Raw genomic sequence first — 22,144 nt, 5'->3', positions numbered from 1 at the left:
AATGAGTTCATGAGTTGTGCATGAAAATAAATGTTTACAATTGTTGTCAGTATAACTACTCTAGCCTATATATTATTGAATATAATCTGATAATGGCAAATGTCTGATTTTACCAGTTAATAAATTAGTCTAATATGACAGATTGCAAGCATATATCTCAAACATAATAATTCAACATCATAATTATTATAAGTAGAATAGAATTACCAGTAGACCTACACAAAATGTTATTATTGATGTTGCCATATGTTTGTTTTTACCATAGGCTACCTTTATTATTATTATTTTTAAGCAAAAAAAAATCGCGATTCTCATTTTAGCCAGAATCGTGCAGCTCTAATATCTATCAGCTGATAATCATTGATAACACCCATTTAATTGAGTGGCAACATTCGAATCAGCTGGCCAATCATAGGAAATATAGTAATTTACCATTTGGATTGTTTTACAGTAAACAGTTAAATGGATAATTATACAAATTACAATTACAAACTTGAATTACAAATATATTACAATTAAAAAGATTAAGAAAAAGAAAATATTTTTGCAATTCTGGTTTGTCTAGATTTTAACTTCACAACACTGCCATTATTTCTCACAACTCTGAGTTTACTTATTGCTATTCTGACTTTATAACACGTCAGAGTCTGAGGTAATGTCTTTTCATTTTTTTGCACTTCTGACAAGCTGTTTCTAAATTCTAGCTCTGTATCTTTGAATTCTTTCTTTTTTTTTTTGAGGGCAAGTGAGGACTTCTATAACTGACAATGTGTTAATGATTGCGAAAACAAAATGTTGCAAGTGATGCTCAAACAATGCTAATCATGACAGATATTGTGTTTGAAAAACAGGTAATTTTAGGATGAGGACACAGTCTGCAGTCTGCAGGTTGTCACTGTCAACCGCCTGAACACAGGTGATTAATCAAAATATTAAAACCTTTAAGGTGATAGCAGAAATGATAGCAGATAGCAGAAACACACAAAACTAAAGTATATATAATCTAAACAAAGACTGCACTGGTGTCAAAATTGTTCACTGAAAATATTTTAATTTAGGTGTTGGTCTAGTATGTACATGTATATACTAACAACAAACAATGCCGTTTTACTGTAAGTGCTATTAAAAAAATGTAAAAATCTGGCAGCAAAAAACAATGACATTGCATACATTTTGTGATGTTCATGTATGGCTGTGATGTTGATTTATTTAACATGTTTTAAAAATTATTCAAAGAGGATTTAATAACTGTAAGATGCTAAAATGAATTATATAGTGAAGGTTTGGTAAATCTAAACAAAGGTTTTGATAAAGACTGACACCTAAAAATTAAATTAAATTAAATTAAATTAAATTAAATTAAATTAAATTAAATTAAATGTAAAATAATGTGTTAACTAAACATAAAATGTGTGCTACACAATAAAATCCATTTTAAAAAATGGCACCTTTATTATCAATTTTTCATTACCTGAAACATTTAATAAAAAACACAAGTAAAGATGCATAAATAAATACAAAACATAAAACAACACAACAAATAAATAAATCAATATTATGCTAAATGCAAAGAAAACATTAAATAAAAATAAATAAATAAATAAACTTAACAAATTATGTTTAAGACTTTAAGAATAATATAATGATGTTTGGGTGAATGTGTTGTAGATAAAATAAAATAAAATAAAATCATTACTTAAACATAAAATGTGCTATAAAAACAAAAACATCTTATAAAATGACACAGTTGTCGTCAATTATTCCATGAAACATAATAAACGAAACACAACTAAAGATGCGTAAATAAATACAAAATACAAAACAACATTAAACATCAAATAAAAATTACTTAAAAAGTAAAAATATTAAAGTATCAAATAAAATGTTGCTAACATAAAAAAGGATGCAAACATTAAATAAATGACCAACAAGAAACAAAACAAGTCAAGTTGATAAAACTATTTATAACACAAAACAGCACTGAACAAAACACAAAACAAAAACTCTCAAAAGAGAGCAAACAAAACATTCATTCATTTTTTTCCTTCAGTTTAGTCCCTTTAATCAACAGGGGTCACCATTGCGAAATGAACCGCCAATTTATCCAGCATATGTTTTACAAAGTGAATGCCCTTCCAGCTGCAACCCGGTACTGGGAAACACCCATACACACTCATTGACACACATACACTACAGTCAACTTAGTTTATTCAATTCACCTACAGTGGATGTCTTTGGTCTGTGGGGGAAACCGGAGCGCCCAGAGAAAACCCTCGCCAGCACAGGGAAAACATACAAACTCCACAAACAAAACAAAAAAGCTAAACAAAACCACGCTCTGGTTTAAACAAGACACGTGTGGACCGTCCATTAATTTTCCTCACCAACAGGTGGCAGATTCCTCTCACCTGTGGAGATTTTTAAAGCTGTGCTCATTAGCATCTCATGAATATTTGATCAGCAAGACCAACAACGGCACCAGGGTGACAATAAACACACATCTGAGAAGAGAATCAAACCTACGCAGAAAACCTAAAGTAGACACACACTAACAGCATCGCAAAGTAACAACAAAATAGGTTTCACAACATACAACCAATCCCACTCTTTCCAAAACAGGGATATGCCTTCATTTCAACTGCCATTATCACAAATTTATAATCAGATTTCAAGGCAAAATTGTTTAAAAGGATAGTTCACACAAAACTGAAAATGCTGTCATCGTTTACTCCTCCTTTTATAATATAAAACCCATTTAAGATTGTTTCTTCTGTTGAACACAAAAGAAAATATTTTGAAAAATGTTGAAAAATAACTTAGAATTCCGTAGTATTTTTTTTTATTATTATTATGGATGTCAGTGGCTGCTTTTTTTCAACATTCACTGTAAAAAATGTTGGATTCCACACAAATCCTTCATGTTGTCCCAACACAAATTTCAACTTAATTGTTTTAGCAAATTTAAGTGGAATGAACAAAAAACAATTAAGTTGTCCCAAAAAACCTCAAGAAGTGTCTTGATTAATTTTCCTTCAGTATAGTCTCTTTATTCATCAGGGGTCGCCACAGTAGAATGAACCGCCAACTTATCCAGTATATGTTTTACACAACAGATGCCCTTCCAGCTGCAACCCAGTACTGGGAAACCTCATAACACACTCATACACTACAACCAAGTTTATTCAATTCACCTATAGCGCATGTCTTTGGACTATGGGGGAAACCATGCACCTGGAGGAAACCCACATGAACATGGAAAGAACGTGCAAACTCCACACAGAATTGCCAACTGACCCAGGCGGGACTCAAAGTAGTGACCTTCTTGCTGTGAGGCAAAGGTGCTAATCACAGAGCCACCGTGAAGCTTTTTGTGTTGATTCAGCTCATTAGAGCTAGATAATTTGAACAAATAGCAAAAATAATGTTTTGAGCATTCTTCAAAATATCTCCTTTTGTGTTCAACAAAGAACGAGACTCATAAAGGTTTAGAACCGTTTGAGTGTGAGCAAATAATGAGGACATTTTTGGGTGAACTGACCCGAAATGTCCATTTCATTGCTTAAAGGGATAGTTCACCCCCCAAAAAACGTCATTATTTACTTTCCCTCCACTTGTTCAAAACCTGTTTGTGCAGCTTTAATCTGCTGAACACAAAAGAAGATATTTTGAAGAATGTCGACTTCAATACTGTTTTCTTTTTTGATCACTTTTTATTGCTATTAACAAACCATTAATTATGAATTGGGCAACACGATGGCTCAGTGGTTAGCACTGTCACCTCACAGCAAGAAAGTCGCTGGGTTAAGTCCCGGCTGGGTCAGTTGACATTTCTGTGTGGAGTTTGCATGTTCTCCCCGTGTTGGTGTGGGTTTCCTCGGGGTGTTCTGATTTCTAACACAGCCTAAGGACATGCGGTACAGGTTAATTGAATAAACTAAATAGGCCGTAGTGTATGAGTGTCTGTGTGAACGAGTGTGTATGGATTTTTCCCAGTCCTGGGTTGCAGCTGGAAGGGCATCTGTGTAAAACATATGCTGGATAAGTTGGCGGTTCATTCCGCTGTTGGCGGTTCACACCCCTGATGAATAAAAGAACTAAGCCAAAGGAAAATAAATAAATGAATGAATAAATATAAATTTTGCCTCTATACAGCAAATTTGCAGTGTATTACTAATAATAGTGATTAAAATGGCAGCCAAAAGAGCTTGAAGGCACTGCAAGTAAAAAAATAAATAAATTGTAAAGGAGAATTAAAAAAGAAGAATTATAGTAGTATCTGATTTTCTATTTTAAAGTCAAAATTATTAGACCTGTTAATGTTTGTGATTGGGTATAGAACAAAGCACTTTTTACCAAATAATGACTTGCCTAACTGTAACTTAACCTAACTTAACCTTAACCTTATTGAGCTTTTCTGCTTCACTTTTGAGCTGAATACAAGTTGCATTATAACAAGTAAAATAAAACAAAAACATGAACTGTCTGCATGGCAAAGACAAAACTATTAGTTATTAGAAAATGTTTAATAAAACTATTACTTTCAAAAAATATGTTGGAAAAAATCTCTCTGTTGAAAAGCACTAGGGAAATAATATGAAAATAATTACAGTTTTACAGGAAAGCTGATAATATTGTATTCAACTGTACACCAGACTCCACAATTTTATTCCTTTATTCTGTACACTGTTACCGATTTTTGTAAATTACACAGTATTCAACTGTAATATGAACTGTATTTTACTGTAGGCCAGTTATGTTACTGCATTTTAAAGTTACATTGTGATCATTTCTGTGTACTTTACAATAAAGACCTGCAATACTGTAAATACATACAGCAAGATAAATGGTGCTGTATAGATAGATAGACAGACAGACAGACAGACAGACAGACAGAGACAGACAGACAGACAGACAGACAGACAGACAGACAGACAGACAGATAGATAGATAGATAGATAGATAGATAGATAGATAGATAGATAGATAGATCTACAAAATAAATTAAAGATGATAGATAGATAGATAGATAGATAGATAGATAGATAGATAGATAGATAGATAGATAGATAGATAGATAGATAGATAGATAGATAGATAGATAGATAGATAGATAGATAGATAGATAGATAGATAGATAGATAGATAGATCTACAAAATAAATTAAAGATAGATAGATAGATAGATAGATAGATAGATAGATAGATAGATAGATAGATAGATAGATAGATAGATAGATAGATAGATAGATAGATAGATAGATATACAAAATAAAATAACAAATTCTGGCTCTTTGAAGAATTTGCAGAATTATAAGATTTACAAAATCCTTTCTGTGACAACTACTGACTCTAATATCAAGAAAATAAAACAATAATTTTGAAGCTGAATTCATCAAATCAAACATGGTTTTTGTGCAGAAAATGTATGCAAATTAGTGCATAATAAAGAAAAACTGTATCGTTTATCTATCTGACGTGGCATTTTACACGTGTAATTGTATATGTATTTAATAACTCTTAGAAGAATGATCAACTACTAGTTCATTTTACTCTGCTCACCTGCAGTGCCTTTTAACCGCGTTATTTTGAGCGCGCCACTGCCGTGCAATGCCTAAATTGAACATTAGATGGTGATGAAAGAAAGCCTTTGATCATAATTAATAAATTCTGGTACCTTTCAGTGTCCGTTTCCTCAGGATAGCCTGTAAGAAGAGCATAGTCCTTCTCCTTTTCCTCAGCTCGGCAAATATTCCCGGGCTTTTGCTTTTTTCTCTCTACTTCGTCTTTCCAGCTCCGCCTAAGTCACTGAGGTACTTTTTTCTGTCAGTCAGTGTCAAACAAATCAAAGCCTCGCGATCAAAACCAGCTGTATATCTGCATTACACACGTTGCCCACCTTTGTCTTTTTAATGAACTCATCTGAGCTGCGGTTATTAGTCGTTATTAGCCGTCATTTAATGCGAAGTCACCATCTCTCCATCTCTCTGCCTCCTTTGCTCGCGCTGTGATTAATACATGCAAAATGTATGCTCAAAGCCTTCGGGACTTTTGATGCCCTAGTTTTTTTTCCTCCCTTTTTCCTCTCTGCCCTCAAACTGCTGCCTTCCTGAATAAACTTGAAGATAACGGGGTTTACACAAGTCCAAGTTTTCGCTTTTTTGACGCCTCATTTCAGAGCCTGCATCAAAACTACATTGTTGATACTGTTGGATTGGGTTTTGGACCCAACACGTTTGGAAAAGATACTCGGCTCAAATGAATGTGATGTTTATGCAGGGTTGGGATATTGATACAGTTTTGCCTAAAGATGTTTCATAGTTTTTTTTTTTTAAATTCAGTTTGTTTGATATTATTTTTTTTAAAGCCACAAGATCTCTAAAAGACTCATGAACATTAACCCAAAGATTTTAATGAAGAGAAATGGACATACACAACATGTGTATGCCTTTTTTCACATTAATTTTCTTTTGAGCTTAGTCCCTTTATTACTCAGGGGTCCCCACAGCGGAATGAACCGCTAACTTATCCAGCATATCTTTTACTTTTATTCACACACAAACACTACAGACAATTTAGCTTACCCAATTCACTAGCGCATGTCCTTGGACTTGTGAGGGAAACCAGAGCACCCAGAGGAAACCCACGCCAACACAGTAAAACATTCAAACTCCACACAGAAATGCCAACTGACCCACCCGAGGCTCGAACCAGCAACTTTCTTGATTTGAGAAATCATATAATAAAACTCGAATCTCTTACTCATAGAAAGCTTACTCTTGTAAGCAGTGTTGGGGAAAGTTACTTTTGAACAATAATATAAACAAATATGAATATGCACCAATAATTTTCCAGAATATAGTGCTGTTGTTGCAAAATTGATAATATTGTTGCTATGTATTTAAATATATACTGACTATGCATAAATATTTTTTTTAAATATGTAATACATTTATTATTATTATTATTATTATTATTATTATTATTATTATTATTTTCATCAACAACAATAGTAATAATATGAACAAACATTTATATTATCATGAAAATAAGTGCAAAAATATATTTTAAAAATACTATTGTTCCAACGAAATGTACTTAAATCTGCATACAACAACATGCATGTACATTTTTTAAATATGTAAAACAATATTTGTAAATTATTACAAAATACAACATATAAAATACATATGAAAACATATACATTTATTATTATTATTTTTAACTATGATATAATGTTAATAAATTAACAAATAAGAGTCTTTATGCACAGCTTACTTAATGATCACAAGCAACAAATGTTCAAGTCTAGAAATATACTACAAGATGCTGTTTTAGATACAAAGGATGTTTAATTTTTGTATGAATCAGCCTCCTGTAGTTTGCAGTGTGCAGACGATTATTCCCTGAGCAGCTCAGAATCAGTAATTTCCAGCGTCAGCGTTTAACATGCAGCTCTGCTCTTCACAACACATGAAGCCACAACAACAGGCTCGTACTGTAGTGATGACTTTCATTTAATCAATAATCCAAACACGCCTCTGTAGTAAGAGCTTTAAGTCAGCTAGATGCTTCACTTCAAGGAGAAGAGTCTCATTCACTGCATTCATTTGATTTTACTTTGTATATAAGAGCCAAGTCTCTCAACATCTAAAAAAATACTGGATATTATTTTTTTTTTTTTTCATTGTAAGGTCAGAACGACGTTGGAAAAGAACAGAGACCTCATCTGGTGCAAAAAACCTTAACTTCAATGGATATTTCATCCAAAATGTTTAAATTTGCTGTTAAATTACTCACTCTCAGGTCATCCAAGATAAGTGACTTTTTCAATGGAATTATAAAGAAGATATTTATTGTTAAGTTATTTCACTCTAACAGCAATATAAAGATTGAAATGACTCTAGGGGCTCTATTTTGACAGTCCATGCGCAGAGCGCAAAACGCAGGGCGCAAACGCTTTCAGGGCGTGTCAGATTTTTGCTAGTTTAAGGACGGGAAAATCCGCTTTGCGCCATGGCGCATAGTCTAAAAGGGTTCAGTTTATTTTCTTAATGAGTTATAGGTGTGTTTTGAGAATAAACCAATTAGAGTCTCATCTCCCATTCCCTTTAAGAGCCAGCTGCGTCGCGCCATAAGCGCATTTTGACGTAAAGTAAGTTTACTATCGCTTTTGCTCTCGTGGATAGGGAAACCTTTATGCACAGACATCAATTAGTCTATAAATAATTAATTTCGTTTCTTAAGCGCAAAGATTTGTTTCAAAACTATTTCTAAATTCAGTTCTAATTTCTAGCAAACGAATAAATTAACAATAATAACCAAGTGTGGTCAAAATACTGAGTTATTTCCAAATACACCTGCCATGCCCTATATGGTCTAAAATTTGACAGGTGGACAAATCTAAGCTTGTTTTTAATAAAATAAATATAAATATGGATATAACAAATAATACTGCTAATAATAATAACATTATACAAAAGCAAATTGAATGAACTGAAAAAGCCTCCCGAGCTGAAGAAAGTAAGGCAGTGGACTTTAAATCTTCATGTAGGCTAGAAATTAATATGTTTTGTAATATTTTAATAATTTATATTTATATCCTATATATATCCTTATTATATATATCCTTAAGATATTATATATTTTACATATCTAAAGATATTTGCCTATTGCTCTGCATCTTGTTTGTAGTGTGTAAGCAAGGCGCACTTTGCGCTGTTCTGGTCTAAAGAACAGACTATTTACAGTTTCTCAAAATAGCAACGCGCCAAAACACGCCTGCTTTTTTAGACCAGAACGCCTATGGGCGCACATTTAAGGGCAAATGCATTTGCTATTTAAACAGTGTGGCGCAACACCTCAAAATGACCCTTGCGCCGAGCTAAAAGTACCAAAAGACTATTGCGCCGCACCTTGCGCCACATTGCGCCGGCTGTATGATAGGGCCTTAGTACACACTGGAGCCTGAGAAAAAGGCTCATTTTAGAAGAAAATATTGACAAAATACACATGTGGCTTGTCCGCGTTGATGAATTAGTGCTTTTGCATGAATGATTCAGTAACAAACTGGTTTTTAATGGTTGTTTGTCACCAACCATACATATCTAGGTGATAAAGTATATATCTAGCAGGTTATTCTTGCAAAATAAACCCCAACATGCTTATTAGCAGCCTGCTGCAAACCAAAGCACTGTTATATAAAACTGAAGACCTTTACTTGCAATCAGGACCGACTAAATGTACATTATCCTGCATATTACAGAGCAATTTGACACAAAACAAAATAATTACACACAACATATTGATATGAGCTTTAGTAATTTACTGTCAAGATTATTTATAGTAGCTGTGTGAGCCTGCTTTAGTTTAAAGGGTGGATATTGGGTAATAGCATACATTGGATTGTTGTGACTGACCGATCAGAATCAAGCATTCCAGGGAACCGTGCAATAGGTATTAATTCTACATTGACTTGAAACATCAAGTTACTCTATTAACATTTATTTTGATCGCTATAGGGCTTCATGCTGTCGCAGTGGGTAGCACGTTCGCCTCACAGCAAGAAGGTTGCTGGTTTGAGCGTCGGCTGGCTCAGTTGGCGTTTCTGTGCGGAGTTTGCATGTTCTCCTGGTGTTCACGTGGGTTTCCTCCGGGTGATCCGGTTTCCCCCACAACTCCAAAGACATTTGCTGCATTTGTGAATTGGGTAGGCTAAATTGTCTATAGTGTATGTGTGTTTGAGTGAATGTGTGTAGATGTTTCCCATTGAAGGGTTGCAGCTGGAAGGGCCTACTTGCTTTTCTGTAATAATATGAATCTATTTTAAAGCAGAAATAACAATATTATGTATGGTTAATAAGACAAAAGGTGAAACAATTAGAAAACATATATATTTGAAAGTACATTTGTGATAAAGTTTAATAGATTTGGCGACACTAATTTAGAAATAAAATTGTGATTGAACTGAGATTGCAGGCTTTTAATCAATAATTATCAATAATATATTCATTATATTATAAACCTAACTCTAACCCCTTTTTTGTGATTTTCTGTAATTGAAAGTAATAATTTTGTAAATAATGTTTAGTTGTTCCAATTACATATCGATCATAAGACCTCAATGCGTCACCAGGAGTGGCAGGAGGGGTTAATTTAGTTTTGCCTGTTTGTGTTTTTTAGCCGTTTATTTGCATTTTTAGCCACCCAGGCTCATTCTGAAAATGTACCACTATATACATTTTTGGACAGAACCAAATACGTCCCAAGAGCTATGTTTTTTTTTTTTTTTTTCTCTTGCGAGTGCCATTCGTGCCTGCTGTTCTAACTTCATAGATGTATACACTAGATATCACATATGGACCCTGAGCATGCGTCAATAGCGGTACAGTGCTCCCAGGACAAACGTCATTCAACCGCACTAGTCAAGACAGAGTTATTACGTGAAGATGCAGGATTTTATCGCTGTCTACAGGTGTAGTAACGAGCAAACAAAGAAAACAAAGCACAAAGGCAGAACATTTCATAGGTAAGATTTAGTTTTTTAAATTTTTGTATGTTTTGAACTTTTGTGCTAAACAGGTAACGTTATTGATGATAAAACAGTCACTTATTGCATTCATCATAAGGCAAATTAGCTCCAACTCGCACTAAATACTCGCCTTATGCTAGTTTTGTTAAATAAAATCAGCAAACAATGCAAAAAAAATATGATATCGAGATGCTGCGCTGCCAGAAACTTGTATATTGTCGGCTAGTGAACGAGTCGTTTATAAAGGAGATACATTCACAAACGAATCGCTCCCTCTGTCAGTATGAGAAGTGAAAGCAGGAGAGGAGGTGTGTTTTAGAACACGGATTAGATCAAATTTAACAGGGAGGGTGGATAGTACATTTCCGAAAACACAAACACAAGCTTTTTTTCAGGAATGCCTGTGCGATCAATCACTGATCCATCAATGTTGAAAAGTGATGTAAAATTAAAATTTTCGTAATTTAAAAAAAAAAATTAATACTAACATCCAGGCAAACCTCTGATCATAGATATATGTGTATATGTGTATATCTCTAGCTTTGGATGGCCACTGTCCTCCATTGTACCTTGGCCCCGCATTCATTTCAATGGATCGCTACCCTGTTCCAAAATGGCCGCTCTCTTGACGCATTCCTTCCAATAAACAACGACAGGGTAGGCGAGATCTAATGATAAATAATCACCCTGTTATTTACTTGATTATTTTATTTTTTGGCTTCTATTTTTGTCTTACCCGCTTTCTAGAACTGTCCTTAAGCGAACTTGAATCCTGTCGTCGTGGTCAACTCATCTTTGTCTCTCAAGTCCGCCAATGTACATGTTATGCCACTGGACAAATTGCTAACAGTGGAAAAGCCATCCATAGCGTTTGTTTTGAAGATGAAATTTAGCAGTAGGGCTATGTTTTTAGAATGAGCCTATGTTGATTATATGCATCCCCAAGGACCACATTTTCCATTTTTCATGTGAACCGTTCATTACATTTAAGTCTAATTTTGACAAGCACAGCCTTCAAATTGTGTAAAGCCATGCTTAATAAAACATGTGTACAGTGTACATTTTCTCTTGCCATAGCACACAGTTATAGCAACCAGAGAAAACAAACTAAAATAAGATATGAAGTCAAAGAGAGCAAAACGCAGATTACCACAATGGTGAACAAACCATTCATGATTATTTTCAGTAAATCTGATAACACTATTGTTGAGTTTTTCTTTTGTTATTTCAGCAAATAGGATTGTAAAAATTGTTTTGTTGTACTCTCCCATTTAATGTGCTCTAAGTTTATCAACCCAGGCTCATTCTGAAAATGTACTTTATACATTTTTGGAGGTCGCGAAATACGTCCCAGGTGGTACATTGGCAGAAAAGCCTGCCATAAGGAGGTAAGCACATAAAGGACGGCATCATAACATCCCGTAGCTTTTGTTTATGAAATATATATATATATATATTTATATATATATGATATATATAAAATTCAAACGTCCACAACACAATTTATATTTACAAAATCCAGTTCGTACACAGATCCAATTCATGAATATAAAGCTCAATTTAAAAATACACAAATCTAGTTTGTATTTTTAAAACATAATACAAAAATGCAAAAATCCAATTTATAAATTCAAAACACGATTCACATATTCAACTCATTTGGTGTAAATATTTATGATTTTTACTTGTGTATTTATGAGTTGTGTGTTTACAGATTTACAATTTGGATTTTGTAAATGTGAATCGTGTTGTGGATGTATAATTTTTATTTTGTAAATGTGTTATTTTTTAGACTGATCTGGACCCATATTTGTTTAAAAGATGAAATGCAGCCATTCTTACTTCTGGATACGTAATTCGCGATCTACAGTAATGTACATAGGGCTACTTTTTCAGAAAGAGCTTATGTTGAAGACCCAACTATGATGACTTCTGCTACTGAGAAACCCAGAAATGTGAAATGGGCCCATTCGATGTGTAATTGGTGCTATAGTAGGATTAAATCATGTTCATTCAACAATATTTATTTTTGGGGTGCAATTTCATATAAGTTTAACATGATGTACAGATTTCTATGGTCTGTGTAAACGGTCTATTTTCCCTGAAGCTGAAACATGATGAAACTGAAAGATGAAGCTGCTGCTACAAACTCAAACTGGTCTCTTCAGGTGAGCAGGAACAGCCTGAGAGACTAAAAGTAAGAGAGAGTCTCCTGAGAGAGGCCATTATTTACACCCTCTGAATGTTCAACACTGCTGCTTAAACTGGGACACACAGCAAATATTTAGAAACAGAGGATCTGTGTTTGCAAGTGACAGAATCAATGTGATGTAATATCATGAGCAAACAAAAATCTGCTTACAAAATTTAATTGTAGTAGTTGATTAGTGATGATAAATGAAACTATAATGTCACGAATGTTCTGTGTTTCGAGGTTGTTTCTTTAAGGTTGCTTTCACATCTGTAGTTCGCTTAATTTGGTCCGCACCAAGGGCAATAAATTATACATTGTTGCATTTTCTGCCGTCTTTGGGTCGTTTTCGCACCACACTGCTGGCTTTGGTCCGAACCAGTTGAAACGAACCAAAATGCAGCCATCTGACAAAATCCACATCTCTCATTGGCCAGATGTTGTTGAACATATTTTCTAAACTGCTTATTGATTGGTCAGAATTCACGTGCGGGAAAATGCCAGTGAACTCCCGCAGGTAAACAAAACCTTTTACTCTGGAGGGATGACTGGGCTGGCTGATTGTATCCCTGCTTTAGACAAACTATGCATTACGAAAATGAAGCGCGGCCGCGGCTGGAAAACAGTGTTTAATGCATCGCTCGTCACTTCAGGAGGAGACATGAATTAATTTAGCTAAACTGCGACATGCTAATCTTGCGTAAATATTACCAACGATCCATCAGGTAATGTTTTCCCCCCTCTCTCTCTCTCTCTCTCTCTCTGTTGGTAAAGCGCTGTCAACAAATATTTTTCCTCCATATCCCATAATGCACAGCGCATCGGCCTACGGCAGCTGAATTAGTCCAAAACGCGCAGTACTTTTTGCGATTGGACCTGTTTTAGTACAGATCATATTCTCACCACAAACGAACCGCTCCGGGGTTCGTTTGAAAGCGTACAGAGACCACTTCTTTAAGTAGGTCTCGGTACGCTTATTTGGTCCGCTTTCGGTGGTACTCGAGTACGATTGCTGCATTCTCACCTGCCCAAACGAACCGTACCAAAAGGGTAAACGAACTCTAGTGCGATTCAATCGAACCACATAAGGAAGGTGTGAAAGCACCCTAAAATTCTTACCATTAGTAGTAGTATTGCCACAAGAGCTGTCAACATGCATGTGTATGTATGTTATACGTTAATGTTCAAAAGTTTTTTATTTATTTATTTTTTTTTTACAATAGGTGTGTACCAAATCGCATACTGATGCCAACCCAGGCTAATTCTGAAAACGTACCCAATAAAAATTTCTGCCAAACACATCCCAGGAATAAGTGCACTTTAAATACTTGGATGATGCACATATTCAACTGTAAAAAAAAAAGTGTTTGAAGTTGGATACAGTTTTTTTTTTTTTTTAGTTAGTAAAAATGTTAATGTTTTATTTGGGACAACACTATTGACAAAAAGTAACAGGAAGAGTATATGATCTATCCGTTTTGTTATTTTGTGAATAATATTAAACACCTAATTTAAAATTACAAAAATATTTAGGTCATACTTTATTTTATATTACAGTTATTGTTATGAATAAACTAATAATTAATAAACTATTACTGTTAGCTCAATAAACAAACTAATTTACTGCTTATTAAAATTGTAACTTGAAGAACGCTTGACAACGGAGTTGAGAATCCATGTGCAGTTTATTGAAAGCTTAGTCAGACAGGCAATGGTCCAACAGGAACAAACAGAAGCATGCAGATAATCCAAAATAATAGTCGGGATCACAGGCGAAGAGTTCGGTACAGGCGGCAAACAACATAAAATACTGCAAGGCAAGACAATGGGATAACGCTTTGTAAAGTTGCAGTTGAACAGGACTAAGGCAAAGTCCCTCTGTGTGTTCAATGTTTATATGGTCCATCTGATTAGTCCTGAACTGCTTCAGTTGTGTGTGTTGCAATCTGGATCTGTACCAGGTGTGTAAGTGAAGTGCATGATGGTATTTGTAGTTCTTAAATCATCTGCACATTCTTGATCACTGGTGACCATGACAGATAGTGAGTGGGGCTTAGGTTTAAGGTAGGATTGTGCAGATTATGTATTTTATAAGTACTAATGAACAGCTTTTCCCAGTGGTAGGTTGAATCTGGAAAACATTGATTAATTTATCTTACCAACCCAAAACTCAAAAGACCATAAAAACAAGCATGTTTACTACACTTGGCTGTAGTATTTCTCCAGTACGTTCAGTCATTATCAGACATATCACGTTACAAAGGAGCACTTCTTCTACAATATTAAGCCAGTCTTAAGCAGATGGCAGTAAACACTCTGACACAAAAAGTTTGTTTGCAAAAAAGTCCACATGCATCATATCCAGAAGGATTTCTGGCAGGATCAACATAGTGAGAGATATTTAAAAGACATCAGAATGCCAGTGTGATACAGCGACTTCATGCACGGCTAATAATGACCATGATGCAGCACAGCGTCATTTTAGAGCCTTGGGATTGCAAAGACGGCAGGAAAAAACATGTCTCTCTCTCTCTCTTTGTGTGTGTGTGTGTGTGTGTGTGTTCAGCAAGTTATGTGTATAGAAAATGATATGACATAACTATTAATTCAGTTCACAGGCAAAAGAGAGAAGCCACAGGGTGGACATGTTTGTGAATTATAGCATTGCTGCATCTGTTCAACTTACAACACACTTTCAGTCGGTCTCAACCGGCTTACTGATTCAGAGTTATAAATATATTGTATAATATTTAGGTGATTTTCCAATAAGGAGATTTGGATACATCAAAACCAACCATACAAGTGAATAACTGGCATAAATAATTACTGTAAATGTTTCTACATAATTTACACCAAAGCACACATAGGGCCAACTCATGGAACAAATGTGGTGGCCATGGTAGTAGCACAGTGTTAAAATACGTGTAAATTTATTTTAAAAGCATGTTAGCAATGTGTTATAACACATTGTGTGCTAAATCCTGTCAGACATATGAAGCATAGCAGTGTGGTAAATCATGTTAGAAACATGCTGACAATGCTAAAACATGCAGTGTGCTAAAATGTTCTTAGAAACGTGCTAAGTTGGGTTAAAAACATGCTATTGCTGCATTCATACATTCATTTTCTTGTCAGCTTAATCCCTTTATTAATCCGGGGTCACCACAGCGGAATGAACCGCCAATTTATCCAGCAATTTATCCAACTCATCTCTGGGAAACACACACGCACACACACACACTACAGACAATTTAACCTGTGCCACATTCTGTGGGAGAAACCGGAGCACCCCGAGGAAACCCATGCGAACACAGGGAGAACATGCAAACTCCACACAGAAACACCAACTGAGCCAAGGTTCGAACCAGCGACCTTCTTGCTGTGAGGCAAAAGCCCTACCTACTGCGCCACAGCATCACCCAATTTTTGCTGCATATATAACATTATTAAAATGTTATCAGTGAACAGTAAATCATATCAGAAACATGCTAGCCATGCATTACAACTTGCTGTTAAATCATGTTAGAAATAGACTAAAACATGCTTAGATTTTAGAAAATCATGTTAGAAACATGCTAACACTGTGCTAAAACTTGCTAGCAGTGTGTTAATTTTAATTATTGAATGAAACATCCCACTACAAAAATGCTAACATTATGCAAATTTATGCCAGAAGAGCATTGATAATCCATACCAGAATTGCTAGAAATGTTCTAAAAACATGCTAGAAACATGTTAGCAGTGTGTCAGTTTATGTCAGTAACATGACATTTTTAAATGCTAAATCCAGCTACATACAATAGCTTACTAGCAATGTAGTAAATTGTGTTAATAAATATTGTTAAAGAACTTTAATGGGCTTTATCAAGTTAAAACATGTTAGAAATATGTTAAAACATGCTAACAGTGTAAAAAATTATGCTAGAAACAAATTTGTTAAGACATATTAGCAAAGTGCTAACGTGGCTCATCAGTTAAACTGTTTTAATCTTCACATTAGCTTTACAGTTACTCTTTATATTTTCAGGCAACTTCAAGTCAATCTCTAATCCTGACCTTAACAAACTTGTTTTGTTTGTTTAATCTAGTAATACCTCAAGAAAACTGCTTAGTAGAGATAATCAGTTCAAGCTTATCTTATAGTATAAATCTAAGTGCCCCACTAACAGAAAGCTATATTTGTACTTTTCTGAAGAAATATGATAATATGCAAACGTTAAATCAAGCTACATGCTAGCAATGTAAAAAATCATTTAAAAAAGCATGTTAATAATGTGCTAAAACATGCTAAAAGTTTGTGTAATGGGCTGTACTAAAACATGCTAGCAGTGAAGTAAATCATATTAAAAACAAGTTAAAATATGCTAAAATGTGCTACCAGTGTGTGAATTGTGCTAAAAATCTGTTAGCAAATCCATCCGATGTGCCATATGTCATTAGTAAAATGCTAACTACCATTCAAACTGTTTTAATCTTCAAAATACATTTCCAAATTCTTTACTTCTTTAGTTTCAGGCAACTTCAAACTTTAATTTTTGTCTTTGACTAGAATGTCCACCAGAAAGCTGAATTTGTACTTTTGTGATGAAATATAAGAGCTTGTAAACTGTTACAGTGAAAATATCCCTAGATAAAAGTGTAGATCTGTGGTACTTGTTTGCCCAAATAAAGTTCAGTTTAGGTCTGAAGCAATGCCTTTAAAGCCAGGGCTAACTTGAATTCAAGACTACTGCTATGATGGCTGAGCCTTAAGTCAACCTTGAAATAACATAACGACCTTAGAAAATGGAGGGCTACGGAAAAGCCTTAAGTTAAGTCTAGATCTTAACCCTGTTGTATTGATGTCTAAAAAACCGAAGAAGGCAGGCCATGAAAGTTTCCAAACAGCTAAAAGCTTTATTTTTTTATTTATTTATTTTTTTAAATGCAGGTCAATGTAGGACACTGATGAGTTATCACAAGACATTGTTGTAATGGTACATTGTTTTAATGCTTTTATATACTTTTGGTCCTTTGCTGGGCGACGCAGTGGCGCAGTAGGTAGCACATTGCCTCACAGCAAGAAGGTCGCTGGTTCGATCCTCAGCTCAGTTAGCGTTTCTGTATGGAGTTTGCATGTTTTCCCTGCATTCGCGTGGGTTTCCTCCGGGTACTCCGATTTCCCCCACAGTCCAAAGACTAAGCCGACAAGAAAATTAATGAATGGTCCTTTTCTATATTTTTTTCAGAATGAATTTCTGACTTATTTCATCGAATAAACTAAATATTTTCCATTTGCATTGTAATTAATTCCCCTAAAATGAGTATCACTGCAACTGTTGCTCATACTTGGATCTAGAGATAAAACACATATTGTACCTGTTTTTTAACAGCTCTCTCTCCATTCTAGCAGACATTACCTCTGAACTCTCACAGCCGGGTTTATTGGTCTTTCTTTGGCCTGAGCCAAAAGCTTCCTCATGGGAACAGTATAGGGGAATTAAATTTGTCTGATCCACCCTGAGGATACTGAGCACTAGAGGCAATAACCCTGCACTACTGACAAGAGGAGATTGCAGGAAGACTGAAATGAGCTAATATTTGAGAGTGATAGTGGTCTATCTAAGGGCTATTCTCTTTCTTATATAAATGGATATGCTGGGGATTTGTTGGGCATATCATTGGTGGGTTGTTAATACTAATATTGTCAAATTCTTAAAAAATATAATTTGTTAAGTTGATAGTTTTTTAAAGTTTTCGTTTTTAAAAAACATGTTTAAGTGTATACATGGTCTTGCTCCTAAAGTAGTTTGTGAGTTAATAAATAAATTTAGTAGTGATGGGGCGAAGACTAGAGGGGCAGTAAGTGGGAATTGTAGAATCCGCAGATGCAGAACCGCGGTGGGTCAGTCATCCTTTTCAGTAAAAGGTTCACATCTATGGAATGCCATGCCTGTTCATTTAAAGTTACAATCAGAACTCCCAGTTTTTGCTGTAAAGCTGAAAGAATGGTTGAAATCTTTACAGCAATGTGAACATTAAGCATTACTCTTTCAGGTTGGTCCCATTTACATTTCTCTTTATCCATATGGACTTGCATCTTATGTTTATGGCTCTGTAAATATTGTACATGTTTGTTGTATTGTGTTTTATTCTTGCCGGTTTTCTTTATTATTATTATTATTTTTTTTCTTTTTATAATGTAAAGCATAACCAGGGACGAGGGCTGCAAATTAGCTTTATGCTATATGCCCTATGTACACAACATCGGTTATCTTTGTATAACAATGTCAAGTGTAGTGTCCCTGTAAAATAAACAAGCAAAAAAAATAAAAAATAAAATAAAAAATACTGTACTAATACTAATTCATAATACCCGGCCATAAGATTTAAACATACTACAAACAACAGAAAATAAAAAAAAAGAAATAATAGTAAGATATGATTTTAAACAGGCAACACAGTTGCTGGTTCAAGTCCTGGCTGGGCCTGTTGGTATTTCTATGTGGAGTTTGCATGTTCTCTCCGTTTTGGCGTGGGCTTCCTCCGGGTGCTCTGGTTTCCCCCACAGTCCAAAGACATATAGGTGAATTGGATAAACTAAATTGGCTGTAGTGTATTAGTGTGTGTTGAAATGAGAGATTGTATGGGTGTTTCCCAGTACTGGGTTGCAGCTAGAAGGGCATCCAATGTTTAAAACATATGCCAGAATAGTTTGTGGTTTATTCTGATTTGGCGACCCCTGATAAATATGGGACTAAGCCCAAAGAAAATGAATATATGTATGGTTTTAAACTCTGATTATGACAAATTAATTTCATTATGTACATGAACTTTGCCTAATTTATGCAACTGATGAATCACTTTGGAAAAACTACCTTAAAATAAAGTTTAAAGAAGCTTTAACACTAGTAACATTTAAAAAGTTCCTACAACCACGGTATTAGCAGAAATACCCAAGTTTTAGCTTATTTGACTAGCAATGACTAAGATCTATGCTCTAATTTAAATCTAATTAAATTAGTTTCCATTTCAGAGCAGGATCTTACCCAGTACAATAGGATGTATACATTGAATGGATGAACAGTATTTTAAATTGTTAAAAAGCCAGACAGACTGACCAAGAGCACTTTTTTGCACTGAACAGTCATCATTTTCCCGTTTAGTAGCACATAAATGATGTGCTGTAACTTTATGTCCTTTGTGTGAATTCCAATTATATTTTGTGGTCTTTTGTCAGGGGCAAGATATTAAGCACTCATCCCTAGAATAGTAGGAGATAAAATACAATGGCTATGAATTAGTGGAAAAGGTGATTGTCCTCAGAAATCATTTGTGTTATTCTGGTTGAAAGTCTCTTCACATTCTGATAGAAATCATTAAGTTGTCCAAATGTATTTGTTTGTATTTTAATATTCTGTGTAGGTCACACAGGTCTCATACTCAATTCCCGGAGGTTCACAGCTCTGCACAGTTCTGCTCCAACCCAATCAAACACAGCTGATCCAAATAATCTGGGTGGTCAAGAGTCATGAACACCTTCATTAGTTGGAGTAGCTGTGTTTGATCAGGGTTGGAGCAAAATTGTGCATTTTGAGACAGGTAGTAGGACCAAGAAAATGTTTAAAATAAGTAATCGCACACCTCTGCGCACACCTGTTCATACAGAAAGAATTTCGTCGTGGGTTACGTGTTATTGTAATGACTAGTTGAAATTATGTTTCCTCTGATGATTGTTACGTGATGCATTGTGTAGTGATGTTGTCTAATGGATGGTGATTTGCATGAAGAGACGTAGGCTTTCAGTGTTATCAGGCTATTGTTAGCATTTTCCAAAATCTCAAACATGTTTCAGACAAAAACTCCACTAGAGAGCGCTGTACACATTTTGCAAATCTGAAATATGTAACTTAGGGTATGTTTTGTTCCATGTTTCAGATGCACATACTTTTTTTTTTTTTTTTTACGCATGTACATGTCTATTGAAGAATTATATGCTAGGGGTGCTCAATCCTGTTCCTGGAGATCTACCTTCCTGCAAATTTCAGTTGCTACCCATATCAAACACACCTGCCTGTAATTATCAAATGGTGTTCAGGTCCTAATTAATTGGTTCAGGTGTGTTTGATATGGGTAGCAACTGAAATCTGCAGGAGGGTAGATCTCCAGGAACAGGATTGAGCACCCCTGTGCTACATTATTAGAATATATAAGGGCGGCAGGGTCCCAGCTTTGCGAGATGGCATTTCTGTTTGCAGTTTGCAAGTTCTCCCCATGTTTTCTCCAGGTGCTCCGGTATCCCTCACAGTCCAATGACATGCGGTATAGGTGAATTGGGTAAGCTAAATTGTCCGTAGTGTATGAGTGTGTATGTGAATATGAGTGTATGAGTGTTTCCCAGTAATGGCTTGCAGCTGGAAGGGAATCCGCCGTGTAAAACATATGCCAGAATAGTTGGCGGGGATTTAACCGCTACGCCACTGGACCCCTGATAAACAAGGGACTCAACTGTAGAAAAATGAATGAATTATTAATATATATTTAAATACATTTCAACTAGAAATAAGTTTATTGCTACAATTATTTTGTCATCATTTGGCCTCAAATTTATTGTCTTTGTTTTTGATTTTGCAGCCACAGTATTAAAATAAATTTTCTGTTTTTACTTCCTTAAAAAAATGCAATTGAAAACAAACAAGGAAATTAATAATTATGGTCAGAATTCAAATAAAAAGGGTCTTAATTTTCTTTTTGAATGTGATTACTGGTCATATTTATTAATTTATTTGTCTTTCACTCTGTAGATTAAAATGTGATCTGGATTAAAATTGGTGTCACCATTAATGAAAGCCTTCTTTTTTATATCATCTGCATTACACGGCATAATAAAAAAACTAATATTTTATTCTGTATTTCTTAAGAAATAAGGCCACTTCTCTACTTGCATGTTTTACTAATGCAGAATTGTTAGTACACAATGTCGACTCTAAAATAGCTCCATCTCCCTTTGCAATTTCTGAAAATGGTGCAAACAGCTTCAATAAATTAATAGGACATTTACGTATTCCCCTCACTCTCTCTCACCCTGTCCTCTTCTAACAAAGAAGAAAATAATAATATGGTGGGCGCCAGACGTGAGCAGATATTTTTTCGCACGCTGTCTCAAATTGTTGTGCCGCCGCTCTTTGGGTTTGCGCTAGTTGTGTCAAGTGCAAGCCCGGATGGGATCAAATATTCATCAGTCTGTGCTTGTGTCATCACAAGTCAACAAGACGGCGGCGGGGAAAGAGAAGCCGCTTTGATCAGCTCCTCTCTGGAGCGTTTTCTTGTTCCTGCAACATCCTGATTGCTCGCATCCACCGGGATTCAAGCGTATCGCTTTCACAGAGAGGAAAAACCTGGGCTGTGTTGAGCTTCACACATCACATGGTTGCTGCTCGAGGTGGA

General features: G+C 35.1%; 1 protein-coding gene across 7 annotated transcripts in view; it reads right to left on the bottom strand.

Moving 5' to 3' along the window:
- Positions 1-22,144, bottom strand: part of grip2b (glutamate receptor interacting protein 2b) — a 388,262-nt gene that overhangs the window by 166,987 nt on the left and 199,131 nt on the right. The window contains exon 1 of one of the 7 annotated variants that reach the window (XM_073937528.1): positions 5,674-6,190. The exons of the other annotated variants lie outside the window; for them this stretch is intronic. Coding sequence (XP_073793629.1) covers positions 5,674-5,716 — 43 coding nt within the window. The 5' untranslated portion in view covers positions 5,717-6,190. Of the gene's footprint in view, positions 1-5,673; positions 6,191-22,144 lie in introns of those variants that run through there. 7 annotated transcript variants of the gene reach the window in all.

Source organism: Danio rerio, chromosome 22 (genome assembly GCF_049306965.1).
Source record: "Danio rerio strain Tuebingen ecotype United States chromosome 22, GRCz12tu, whole genome shotgun sequence".
NCBI lineage: Eukaryota > Metazoa > Chordata > Actinopteri > Cypriniformes > Danionidae > Danio > Danio rerio.
The sequence above is the reverse complement of the archived record's forward strand: the minus strand, read 5'-3'. Positions and strand labels throughout refer to the sequence as shown.